The sequence below is a fragment of the Meles meles genome, chromosome 19, assembly GCF_922984935.1.
Source record: "Meles meles chromosome 19, mMelMel3.1 paternal haplotype, whole genome shotgun sequence".
Lineage (NCBI taxonomy): Eukaryota > Metazoa > Chordata > Mammalia > Carnivora > Mustelidae > Meles > Meles meles.
Genome location: NC_060084.1, coordinates 13303310 through 13316879, shown reverse-complemented (window position 1 = coordinate 13316879; position 13570 = coordinate 13303310). Strand labels below are relative to the sequence as shown.

The 13570-nt window shown below is 38.0% G+C and overlaps 1 protein-coding gene and 1 pseudogene across 2 annotated transcripts; one reads left to right on the top strand and one right to left on the bottom strand.

Moving 5' to 3' along the window:
- Positions 1–244: 244 nt before the first annotated feature.
- On the bottom strand, positions 245–3057 carry LOC123930492 (annotated as a pseudogene).
- Positions 3058–3525: 468 nt separating this feature from the next.
- Positions 3526–10948, top strand: CMTR2 (cap methyltransferase 2). Of its 2 annotated transcripts, none has more exons than XM_045989302.1 (2): positions 3526–3714; positions 7244–10948. In XM_045989302.1, the coding sequence occupies exon 2, from the start codon at positions 7263–7265 to the stop codon at positions 9561–9563; it is 2301 nt and encodes a 766-aa protein (XP_045845258.1). In that variant the 5' UTR covers positions 3526–3714; positions 7244–7262; the 3' UTR covers positions 9564–10948. The 2 variants fall into 2 exon arrangements, with proteins under 2 accessions (XP_045845258.1, XP_045845257.1); XM_045989301.1 differs by having other exon boundaries at positions 3526–3946; positions 7244–10947.
- The last annotated feature ends 2622 nt before the right edge of the window (positions 10949–13570 follow it).

The window sequence follows — 13570 nt, the reverse complement described above, 5'->3', positions numbered from 1 at the left end:
CCAACTCCCACCAATAGCTAAAACGAAAGATTCACGACACCAAAAGTTGGTGAGGATGTGAAGGAACCAGAATTCTTTGTTGTTGTTTAGTTTTTATTTCATAATCATAAACTTAACTCTGTAATTGTAATCTAAGTTGACTTGGAGGGGGATAAGGAATATATGGAACCATGGAACTGCCCCAGGGAACACAAAGATCATAGGATATTTTCAGCAGATGCGGGTGATGGGGTTCTCTCCTAAGCTACAGGAGGGAGAGTCTGGTGCTTAAGATAGGACACAAGTCAAATTTATTAGATTTGTCCACATCAGCAATGGTGATCTTCTTGGTGGTCTTGCCCTTCCTGGATCCAAGGTGTTCTGTGGCTGCTACAATATTCCTGCCCTCTCTCACCTTGCCAGAGACCACATACATACATGCCATCTAATCATTCAGTTTGGGCAGTGCAGATGGAAAACTGGGAACCATTTGTGTAGGGTCCAGCATTTGCCAAGGACAAGATGCCAGTACCCATATGCTCCAGGATGAAATTCTCATCAAATTTCAACCCCCTGGAGGGATTTGCTGCCAGGGCCATTATGGTACATGAAGTCACCCCCTGGCTTGTAAATCCTGGAATAATACGTCAAAGCAGGAAATTTTATAACCAAACCCTTTCTCCCCGGTTCTCAGAGCATGCAAGTTTTCTCCTGTCTTTGGAGGTTTGTCTGCAAACAGCTCAAAGGAGATGCACCCCAAAGGCTTACCGTCCCTGGCAATGTCGAAGAACAAGGTAGGGTCGACCGTGACTGGGTGGTGTCTACAAGGGCCAGAATTCTTAGGTATGGTGAGTAGGAATGTAAAATAGTTCAAACACTCTGAGAAAACCATTTGGAGGTTTCTTCAAAGTTACACATAGATCTACCTACCCAAGAGTAAAGAAAACATATGCTTACAGAAATGTCTTGTGCTAAAATGTTCATAGCAGGTTTATTCACAATAGCCTCAAACTGGAAACTGAACTCAGATGTCCATCAACAAAAGAATAGATAACCAAATTGTGGTCTATCCATACAATGACATACTAATTAGCAGTAAAAAAGGAATGAACATCAAATATATAAAACAACATGAATATTGAATATTGACAGGGTGAATACTGACAGGGGTCAGAACGTGCTGCCCCAAAATATGGTGACTGGCATATTAAATATTTTAAGTTAAAGGAATTTGAGAAAAGACAGGTTCAGGAAGGACCCTCTGACCTTGCCCTGAAGCAGATCACGAGATCCTGATGTGAGATAGGCATTCCCTAAAACTGGAGGAAAGGAACACCCTTATCTGAAGATGGAAAGACTTCAAGAGGACTCTGGATGAACAGGCCTTCCTAAATTTCCACGACTGTACTACTCTTAGCTCATACTTGTCACACTTTCCCACAACTTTCTACTCCTCATTAAACTTAGTACAAAAATACTCAGATTTAACAGTTTCTCTAGATCTTCATTTCCTTGGGGAGGCTCCCATGTCACATAAAACATGTTAGTAAATTTACACGCTTTCCTCTTGTTAATCTGTCTTGTGTTACAGAGCCCCAGCTGAGAACTTAGAAGGGTAGAAAAGATTTTTTTCTCCCCTACCAAAAAAAAAAAAAAAAAAAAAAAAAAAAAAAAAAAAATTACTGGGTGGAAATGGGCTGCAAAGAAACAAACTGAATTTATAAAAATTTATAAAAATATAAATTCAGTAATGACTGAATTTATAAAAAATTCTAAAACAGGCAAAACTAAAATGACCATATAAAACAGCAGTGGTTGCTTCTTGGGAGTGGGAGATTGATTGGGAAGGGGCTTAAGGGAACTTTCTGGAACATTTAATAGGTGTTTGGCAAAAGTGGTTGAATAGTGCCTGGAGGATTTCAGCATATGACTGCATATAATTAGAAAATTAAAAAAAAAGAGGGGGGGGGGGCAACCAACCTGTCTATTTGGAAGTTCTTGGGAGATCTTTTCCTTCCAAACAGCTTTCCATTGGTTGCTCCTCATGCTCTCCAAAACTTGTATTTTTCCTTTTTTGTTTTTGCCAGTATAATGTGTAATTGTAATTCATTACAGGGTTAGTTTACATTTCCCCCAAGACTAATGAAGTTGGGTATCTTTTCATATGTTTATTGGACTTTTGGATATCATCTTTTAGAAGTGTTTGTTCTGGGACTTTTTTTTTGGCCCATTTTTTCCACTAGGGCATCTTTTCTTATTTTTTTTGTAGGAGTTATATATTTCGGATACAAGGCCTTTGTCATATGTATGTACTGTATATATCTTCTCTCACTCTGTATATTGTCTTTTCACTCTCAGTGGTGTCTTCTGGTGAATAAACATTCTTAATTTAATATGGTTCAATTTATATATTTTCCCTTTCAGTTTAGTGCTTTTTCTGCTTTGTTGTAAACTTTTTGCCTACTTCAAGGTCACACAGATGTTTTCTTATATTTTCTGCTAAAAGTGTTGCTTGACTTTTGAAATATAGATTGGCAACCCAAATGAAATATATTTTTATGATGGAGGTAAAAGTCCAAATAAATTTTTTCCATATGAATAGCCAAATGACCGAGCATCATTTTTTTGAAAAGACAATTGTTTCTCCTCAACTGATGCACATCCTGGAGGACTTGTAAAATAATGTATTTTATATATATATAATTTATATAAATAATTCAAACTCTACACACAGTTCTGTTTTCATATTTTTATGCAACACTGTCGACACACATAACCTATTATTAGCTGAATAGTATCCCATAATATGGATGTATCATGAAGAATTTAATTATTTCCCTAAAAGCAGACATTTAGAGTTTCCAGTTTTTGTTACTGCTGTTGTTAAGGTGCTGAAATGAACATTTTGTTCAAAGAGAGTGCCTGTTTGTTTCCTAAGGATAAAGTGCTATGCGCGGGAATCCCCCGGCTCAGGTGCAAGGGCATTTTAAAGTTTGCCTTCTGTAAAATTATGCCAATTTTTATGCTCACCCACAGTCTAGAAACGTGTTTCATCATATTCTCGCCAACAGTGGCCATTATCGATTTTTTTAATCTTTGCTAAATTAGTTGAAAAGGAAATTTATTGTTTTCATTTCCAACTTTTTTTTTATAATAGGTTAAAATTTTTTGTATATCCTTATTGGCAGTTTTACTTGTTTTGGATGGCCTGTTCAACTTTTCGCCCAATTTTCCTTTGCGATTGTCTTTTCCTTACTGGTTTATAAACATATATATGTTATAATAACAGAGTGTTCTCTTGCAGTTTGCCTTGTTTGGCTTTTAAGTTCATACTGTCTTTCGAGCACCGGTTTTAACTCAACTTGTATTACAAATCACCTTCTGCCTAACAGCCTTAGAAAGCCTTCCCTGCCCAAAGGACAGGTGGGCGGAGCCAGCGTGCTCAGGAAGGGTTGCCCCACCCCTCCCCACGGAGGGGGCGGGGCCAAAGACGCCCCGCCTCCGCGAGCACGCTCCGTCGTCATGGAAGCCGTGGGTAGGGAACTTGGCGCTTCCCAGCTTCAGTACCCGGCAGAGAAAGGAAACCTAGGTAGAGAGGGCTTCGGGCGGCGAGAGTCGCCGGCGTGCGTAACGTTGACGCGTGACGCCAGCCCGGCCTCGAGGCGCGTGCGCAATGTGTCTTTCAGGGCCCTCGGGCCACCGTCTGCCGACGTTCGGCGGCGGCGGGACCTGGAGGTGGGTTCCCGCTTCTGGTGTGGCGGGGGCGGGCCAGGGCCTCATTCTCGGCCTTTCGGAGAGCCACCTATCTCTGCAGTGGCAGGGAGGCTGGGGGCGCCGCAGACCTTTAGGAGCGACCGTTCCGGGAAGCGGCCCGGGAGCGGAAGTGGAGGATGGTTCCCTCGAGTGAGGAGAGAGCGTGAAGCTCTGCCTCTCTAGACTCGGGGGGCCGAGGTGGGCGTGAGCGAAGGTAATCAGACCCGGGTTCTGAGGCCGGGTCCTCTTGCGACTTTCCAGAGGGTGAAGCAGGGGCTGGGACTGAGGTTCCCTCTAGGTCAGGAGGGATCGGCCGCTCAAATGGAGCTTAGGACTCACTTCCATCAGGTGAAAGGTGCTCGTGGGTGCCCCTGGCCCAAATTAAAGCGCTGGATACACTCTAGCTAATTATTTTCACCGTTGCTGGGAGGAGGAGTTGCCAGAAACACTTCTAAAACTCCTTTGTAAGCGTTAATTGGAGAGAGCACTGTTGATGAGATCTTGTGGGTTTTGTGTCAAGCCCACGAATTTTGCAGGTTCTTCCTTTGTGGCTTCGAGCAGGGAGCTACAGGACTTTTCCACTCTAATCTGCAAAACAAGAATGGTAATGCTGACCCTCCTGGCAAAATTATGATGCCCCAAAGCTCTATGGAGTGCTTAATGAAAGGGGCAGAGGAACATACGGAAACTTTTTTCTTCTATTCTGTAAACCACGCGTTTTGTTGTTGTTTTTTATTTTTGGTCATGCATTGAAGTGCTGGAGTGAACTTGAAGTGAATTATTATGACACCTATTCAGAACCTAATCAGAGGAGTGCCCTTTGTGCTAAGTATCATATACATTCATTTGTTCAATAAATACTGTGTGTTTACTGTGTACTAAGCACTGTTGTAACCTTGGGGTGATAAATGAGTCAACAAAGGAAAGATCCTTGCCTTGTGGAGCTTAGATTCCAGTTTGGGGAAGAAAAAAAATAATAAGCACAATATATTAGAAGGAAAAGAAAGTCATGGAAAAAGAAAAGTACAGCTAGGCCCGTACCTTTACCACTGGTGGTAGTGCAAGATGGAACTAGGGTATCAGGGTAGATTTCATAGAAGAATTACACTTGAGTAAATATTCTAAGGAGATGAGGGGGTTAGCTATGCAGGTAATCTGGAGGAAGAGGGTTCCAGGAAGAGGAATACGAGACTTGCAGGTTGCATTGTACCTGGTGTTAAGTGAGCGGCAATAAAACTTGTGTGGCGAGAGCAGAATGAATAAGGAGAATAATAGACCATTAGGTTAGAGATAGGTTGGGGCTGGAGGGCACAAATCTTCAAGGTCCTTGTAGGCCACTGTAAAGACTGTGGCATTTACTTTGAAATGGGGAGGAAAAGCAGGCAAAGATAGAAGAGACCAGTTAGAAGGCTATGGCAGTAATCCAGCAGAGAATTGACAGTGTCTGCAATCAGGAGGCTGGTAGCTGGAGGTGGGTGGCTTCTGGGAATTTGATAGGAGGAAACGAAGGCTGGATTATAGACCTGAGCATTATTCAAAATATACATATGTATGTATGTGTGTGTGTGTGTGTATAGTCAATATCTATAATTTTTATATAAATATATCAGATACAGTCTTGAATTGTGTACCACAGGTGTAGTCTGGAAGAACAGTGGAGTGTTTGAATCACTTTAGTATTTATCATGTGAAGGTAATTGTCTGTTAGCTTAGGTAAGATTTCAGAGCTTACCTACAGCCATTAATTAGTATGTGAAATTAGACTAAACTCAGATTTTTTTCCAAGATAGACTAGAGTTGCCATCTAAACATGGTTGCAATTTCCAGTAAGCACAGTGGAAATTAAGACAAAATAACTTGTAATAAACCTTTGCTTGCTTTTATTTAGTATTTTATTGAATGTGACAATGCCTCATTTTTGCCTTCTTTCAGAAGTCTGTCTGAATATAGCTTCTAACTAAAAAAAAAAAATCTAAGATAAGAAAAAGTTATTGCTGGGCAAGTGTGACCATTAACTATACTTTACTCGTATTGTAAATATACTGTCACGAACAGAAATGGCTAAGAAGATACTTGTTACTTCAAGAAGTTTACAAGCTAGTGGAGTATATAGGGTTGTAAATAATTTAAACAAAACATAAGAGGATGAAAAAAGTGTGCCAAAAGAACAGTACAAAATAAATGCTAATAGAATACAGTCTTTCGGGTATTGTGTTTATCGTGCCTCAAGCTCACTTTTGTTTCCCATTTTAATCATGAAACATTGGCTTTTTGCGGGATGATGGTTGTGTTGTCAATTTTTTGTGTTTGACAAATTTAGATTCCTTTTGAAAAACTGGTGTAGAATGCGTTGAGTATACTAAGTAAATGCAGAACTTAGGAACTTAAGTGCCTATTAATTAACACTGAGCCAACAAGTGCTATGTAATACTTACAGTTCTGTCTTCTGGGCTGTATAACTTAGGCCAACACTATGCCATTAAGCCATGTTTCTTTCCCTTGTATCTCTTTCCTTCTCCAGTGTTTTTGGTTTCTTAGGTGGTGTTAGAACACAGAATGTAGGTTGAGTTGTTTATAATTTGTAAATTCAGTGAGGATAGTTCTTCAATTTAAAGATCCTCTATCAAAGTGTGTTACATTTTGGTGGCAAGAAGATACAATATTTTATAGTGGAGGCATGGAGTTGTCTGAGCAGATAATATAGGAATCTAGTTTAGAGACATGCCAGGTTGAGCTACAGTTCAGTTTCAGCATTGAGCTGAATAGAGGCTAACCAGTCAGGTACACCACAGTTAACAAGCAGTATGGTGATGAGTGTTAGTTGGTGGCTTGTAAAGGGGATTTGGTACCAATGTGTGGTACCAAAGTGCATGTCTTAGCAAGAGTGTGAGATCTGGATGGAGGATGTATTTGGCAGTTGTAGGTAAATAAGTGTGATGGCAGAGAGGCCTGGTAGCAATACCAGTAATGGGTTCAGGTGTAGAATCTTTTCCCGGAAGGAGGTGAGATTTGAAGGGAACTAAAAAAAGCCGAAAGTCACTTGTTAAAGCTTGGTCAAAGTTCAGGGGATGAATCTTAGTCCGACAGTGTGTTTGGGACCATGTGGGTGGTGTCTCAGCCATAGGTAGAGGAAAATTTTGGGTAGGAGCTATATAGATTATTCTGTTAATATGAGCTGCCATCACTGATGAATATTCGCTTTTTATATGCTAACATATTTATCCTCATCTAAAAAAAAAAATGATACCCTAACGTTTTTTAAAATAAGAAACAGGCTCAAAGATGTAATTTGCCCTGGCCCACTTTTTAACTGTGGATTTGAGTTCAGGTCTGTTGGATGTAAAAGCCTTTACTCTTTCTTTATTCCGAATTGCTTCATTGTGTACAGAATGTGCTGACATTAGTCTTCCCATTTTAGGTAGTTTGTCATGAGTATGATCTGATTTGCTGTGGATGAGATTTCACTTACTAATAAATTTGATTCATTTAATTATGTGTTTTCTTTTTCTAGATTTTAATTTAATTTGAAAATGAGTAAGTGCAGAAAACCACCACTGGGTTCAAGTCCTGAGACATTCAGCCCAGATGTTCTTGCTGACATTTTTGAACTCTTTGCCAAGAACTTTTCTTATGGCAAGCCACTTAATAATGAGTGGCAGTTACCAGATCCCAGTGAGGTTTTCACTTGTGACCACATGGAATTTAATACATTGCTTGATTTGAAGAACTCCCTAAATGAAGTAAAAAACCTTCTGAGTGATAAGAAATTGGATGAGTGGCATGAACACACTGCTTTCACTAACAAAGCTGGAAAAATCATTTCTCATGTGAAAAAATCTGTGAATGCTGAACTTTGTACTCAAGCATGGTGTAAGTTTCATGAAATCTTGTGCAGCTTTCCCCTTATTCCACAGGAGGCTTTTCAGAATGGAAAACTGAATTCTCTACACCTTTGTGAAGCTCCTGGAGCTTTTATAGCGAGTCTCAATCACTACTTAAAATCCCATCGATTCCCCTGTGATTGGAGTTGGGTAGCTAATACTTTGAATCCATACCATGAAGCAAATGACAATCTTATGATGATTATGGATGACCGACTTATTGCAAATACCTTGCGTTGGTGGTACTTTGGTCCAGATAACACTGGCGATATCATGACCTTGAAATATCTGACTGGACTTCAGAACTTCGTAAGCAACATGGCTACTATTCACTTGATCACTGCAGATGGGAGTTTTGATTGCCAAGGAAACCCAGGTGAACAAGAAGCGTTAGTTTCTTCTTTGCATTACTGTGAAGTTGTCACTGCTCTGACAACTCTTGGAAATGGTGGCTCTTTTGTTCTGAAGATGTTTACTTTGTTTGAACATTGTTCCATAAACCTGATGTACCTGCTAAACTGTTCCTTTGACCAAGTCCATGTTTTTAAACCTGCTACTAGCAAGGCAGGGAACTCAGAAGTCTATGTGGTTTGTCTCCACTATAAGGGAAGAGAGGCAATCCATCCTTTGTTATCTAAGATGGTGCTGAATTTCGGGACAGAAATGACCCAGAAAGCTCTCTTTCCGCATCACGTGATTCCTGAATCTTTTCTTAAAAGGCATGAAGAATGTTGTATGTTCTTTCATAAATACCAGCTAGAGACTATTTCTGAGAACATTCGTCTGTTTCAGTGCATGGGAAAAGGGGAACAAACAAAGCTGAATAATTTAAGGGACTGTGCTGTTCAATATTTCATGCAAAAGTTTCAGTTGAAGCCTCTTTCCAGAAATAATTGGCTAGTGAAAAAATCTAATATTGGTTGTAGTACAAATACAAAGTGGTTTGGGCAGAGGAACAGATATTTTAAAACCTATAACGAAAGGAAAATGCTGGAAACCCTTTCATGGAAAGATAAGTTGGCCAAAGGATACTATAATAGTTGGGCAGAAGAACATGCTGTGTATCATTCTGGGCAAAATTCTCTCTTAGAAGGGACCGCTGCCAGTCTTGAGTGTCACTTATGGCATATTTTAGAGGGAAAGAAACTGCCAAAGGTAAAGTGTTCTCCTTTCTGTGATGGTGAAATTTTAAAGACTCTTAATGAAGCAATTGAAAAGTCATCAGGAGGAGCCTTGAATTTGGATTCCAAGTTCTGGCCCAAACAGCAGTATAACTGTTCTTGTCACATTTTTACTGAAGAACTGATATTTTCTGAGTTGTTTAACCTAACCAAGTGCCTTCAGGATGAGCAGGTGGTAGAACCCAGCAACCAAATGAAGTGCCTGCTTGTGGGCTTTCCAACCCACGGTGATATCAAAACACATATGCCACTGGAAGTTCACCTCTTGGAATCAGCTGAACTCAAGACTTTCAGCTGTTCATTGCTTCATGATGGAGACCCGACTTACCAGCAGCTGTTTCTGGACTGCCTTCTGCATTCATTGCAGCAGCTTCATACAGGGGATGTTATGATTTTGCCTGTACTTTCTTGTTTTACAAGATTTATGGCCGGTTTGATCTTTGTACTGCACAGCTGTTTCAGATTCATCACATTTTCTTGTCCCACTTCTTCTGAGCCCCTGAAGACCTGTGCGGTCCTGCTGTGTGTTGGTTATCAGGACCTTCCCAATCCTATTTTCCAGTATCTGCAGAATGTGAATGAATTGTTGCGCTCTTTGCTTAAATCTGACGCACCCCAGCAGGTTTTACAGTTTGTGCCAATGGAGGTGCTCCTTAAGGGAGAACTACTTGATTTTTTGTGGGATTTGAATGCTGCCATTGCTAAAAGGCATTTGCACCTAATTATTCAAGGAGAGAGAGAAGAAATCATCAGCAGCCTTCAGCTATGATGTTGAACTTGTCCTGAGATTTAACTTTATGGCTTCTTACAGTTTCTATTGTTATTTCGGTCCTTTGCTATTTAAAAACCATTCATTTGGGGGAAAGGCCAACTTTTGCATCATTGGAAGTCTCATTATTTTGGGAAAACCACCAGCTAGTTCTGATCTCCTATACATGCCTCTAGGCACGGAGTTTGCCACGTGGTGCAGTCTCTGCAGTGATGATATTCAGTCTCAGATATGAGATGTGTGTATACAGTTGGGATGGACACATGCATACTTATTTAAGCAGTTTACTTGGTCTTACTTATTTGTTTTAAGATTTGCACCCACGTGCCTTCCTTCAGATTAGATTTTTTCCCAACTGATTTCCTCAGTGGCTAATGCTGTTAATAAATCGAGAGAGGTCTCTGATGAAAGGAGGTGAGCCACTCCTCAGCAACGCTGGTGTTCTTTAATACTGACTGTGTCAGTTACGGATTCGGGGGAATGCTTACCAGATGTTCAATATGTGCCATTCCTTGCCTTTAGGCCACTGACCCAGTTTACTTGTGTGGTTCAAATGAAGCTATGTGCTGTTTTCTGAATATTTAATGACCACAGCCATCCATCCAGAAAGGATATCAGGACAGCTTCAAACCAAAGATCATGTTTAAAACAATGAAAAATCACTGTGTCTAGTACACACTTGTATCATGAAAAGTTTCATTTAGGAATGGTGTAGAAATCTTTAACTTCTGGGAAATAATCTGTGAGCTAACAGATTTTTTTTAGATTGTAAAATAGTGTGTATGGACTCCTTTTGGGGACATATGAATGTAATGAACATAGTGAATCCTAAAGAAAAATTTTAACACTTCCAGAATGACGGTTCAGCATTCAAAATTTTTCAGTCTTGTTTCTTTGAAAGCAGCACTTTACCAAAAGATTGACCATGAGATGGTTATTTTATCAGTTGTGTCTGATTTCTTTTGAATTGTATGTATTTGACGTGTAAATGAGCTTTTCTGGCAAACTGTATTAAGCAGATCTTCATTACTTTGAAGTTCCACAAAGTGGGGAATGTTTATATTCTCACATGTGCATTTTAGACATTTTTGTTAGTTATTAAAAAGTAGATGTATTCTCTGATGTATTTGGTTGATAAATATTAATCTGAATTTTTTCATGTTCTTTGCTATTTTGAGTTCCATTATAGATTCATGAATAAAGTCATTAGCAGAGAGATTTTGTGTTCGTCTTTTTTAAAGAGAATCATGGGGGAAGTTAAAAATATATCTTGGAAACATTTTTTTAAAGGAAGGTTTGAATGGGAGTTAATGTTCCTTCATTTCCTCTGATTTGTATTCATTAAAATTTACTCCTTAATATTATAATATTTATGGAATTTCTACTTCAGGAAAGAAACTGAATACTGGTACTGGTATTAAAACTTTCTTTTAAGCACCTCAGATAAGCATTGAATGCTTATGTGTTTTTGTTTTTTTTTTTACACTAATCCATCTCTGTTGGAATACATAGCATAGTGGTATATATTAGAATATATTTTGGTATTTAACTTGACTTTTGGAATCAGTTGCTGTTCATCTGATTTTTTTGGATTCACATTTGCTCCATAGGTGAGAATAGGACTTGAAGGTTCAGATTGAACTTGATGTGGATGACAGGTACCAATGACTTATAAGAACTTCTCTTTGAGAAAAAAGGGAGAAAAAATGCTGTCCAAAAAATGAATGACAAGAAGACTCTAAGGTGAGACATGATTTATATATTAAAATAGCGTTCTTTAAAAAAATTATTTTTGTAGATCTTGAGATTTTTAACTTAATTGTTGAAATTAAGAGTTTTGTTGAAAAGAGTTTTTTAACAACCAGAAAATGTAAACTTCATAAATGTGTTTTCTAAAAACTTAGATGAAAAACAGGTCTTGTAAATTTAATTTTTCCACTGTTCATTTTTCTCCTCCCTAAGAAAAAGTTTTATATTTTAGTGGAGGCCTTTATATGTTATCCTAATGTTGCTTAAATATTTTAATGTGTTGAAAATATCTTTTCTCGAGTAAATTAAGCATCGAATTTGTGGACTCTACTCCATCTTTAAAATAGTTTTTTATGTTTAAAAAGATCCAGAGCGGGCGCCTGGGTGGCTCAGTTGGTTAAGCCTCTGCCTTCAGCTCAGGTCATGATCCTAGGGTCCTGGGATCGAGTCCCCACATCAGGCTCTCTGCTCAGCAGGGAGCCTGCTTCCTCCTCTCACTCTCTCTGCCTGCCTCTCTGCCTACTTGTGATCTCTCTCTGTCAAATAAATAAATAAAATCTTAAAAAAAAAATAAAAATAAAAAGATCCAGAGATCTTGGAGTGGAATGAAAGAAGCATTTAAAATACTAGGAAGAATTGGAAAAAAAAAAAGTTGTTCGATGCTTTTGTTATTTTACTTATTTTTGATGAGAATATACCTGGTCTTTAAAAATATGTAAACTTACTATCCATTTCCAGTTGAACTCATAATAGATAGACTGCTGTGGCATGGGTAAATGAAATCAGTTAATCCCTTACATTCTCATATTTTTAGAAATGAAAATGTTGATTATCAACTCAACCAAAATCTTATTTTCCATGTTTAAATACTTTTCCATATTTAAATTGATTTGAAAACAAAAGGGCAACACTGAAACTTCATTTAGTGTATTTTTGCTTTATTCTGAGATGAAAGAGATAAGACATTTTCAGGTTCAATTTTTTAAATTGAAACAAATGTTATCATTTTTAATTTAAGAAGTACAAAGATTTTACAGCATTAGGTTTTTTTTTGCTAATTTTTATGTTCTAAAAAATAACATTAATTAAACTGGTACAGTTAGGCCTTATTTAAATGTCCTTTGTTACCTGTTTAATACATTTTGAAGAAAACTTAGACTTAATGTAAATATTATCCTCTATTAAAATGATGAAAAATTATTATGCGTAGATGGGACAGATATGCAAGGCCTGACTGAAAATTTGTTTATTACATAGTTACTATTGAAAATAGAGATTCAATTGTTTGATAATAGGCCTCCCCAGCCCTTTTCTATTCTTTTTTTTTTTTTTTTTAATGGATTAAAACTCATTTCAGGCTGATTTTAGGAGAAGAACTAACCATAAAACAAAAATTTCAGTATTCCCTAATGAATTTCTATTTGGATGGAAAATATTTTTCAGAGCTGGCCTCATGGTAGCAGGTGAACCGAAAGCATATGACATATAGTAACTCATAATAAATAGCTATTTAGGGCATGTAATTAAAGCAGAAATTCTCAAAATTTATAATGAGTTCCTACTATTTTGTACTTTCTGATCAATGTATTCTTTATGTAAAGTAGCAGTCTTTGAATATGGAGTTCTGCCCCCCCCCAATCTGTTATTTATATTTTCTTAGTTTGAACCAATACGAATCAAAGTAACTTACCTTTGGATAAGTATAAGTTTATACGGTAATGTTTCGGGAAGAGGAGAAGCTGCTTTATAACCACAGATATGGTGAAGTTGTCCGTTGTTTTTTGTTAGTAAAAATATTTAGAACTTACCTGTCATTGATCATGGCTTAGCATTTAATCTTACTCAAGTGAAAATTTTATTTAAAAGTCTGATATGCTTGTGGTCACATACAGGTTGTATACTCATTTACAGGTTGTACCCAGAGTAGTGTTTTCTCTAATTTTCTTGAGATTTTACTCTTTCTGTCTTTCCAGAGTATCTTTATAGACCCAGTGAGGTGTAATTCTGTGTTTACTGTGTGCCAAGTGTAGCAGCATCAGTATAGCCTGTTACTGGACTTTTAATATAATTTATTATTTAGAATTGCAGCCACATTGTTCATTTGTGGGCTAAATTTGTCATGATATAATTAAAACATTTGTAGAGATTGCTCTTTAAACTGTTTGTGTACATTTTGCTGAAAAGCTACTTTTAGTAAAATGATTCTATAGACCTTTGTGGATAAACATATTATATTTACCTGTGTATCTGCATCTTTT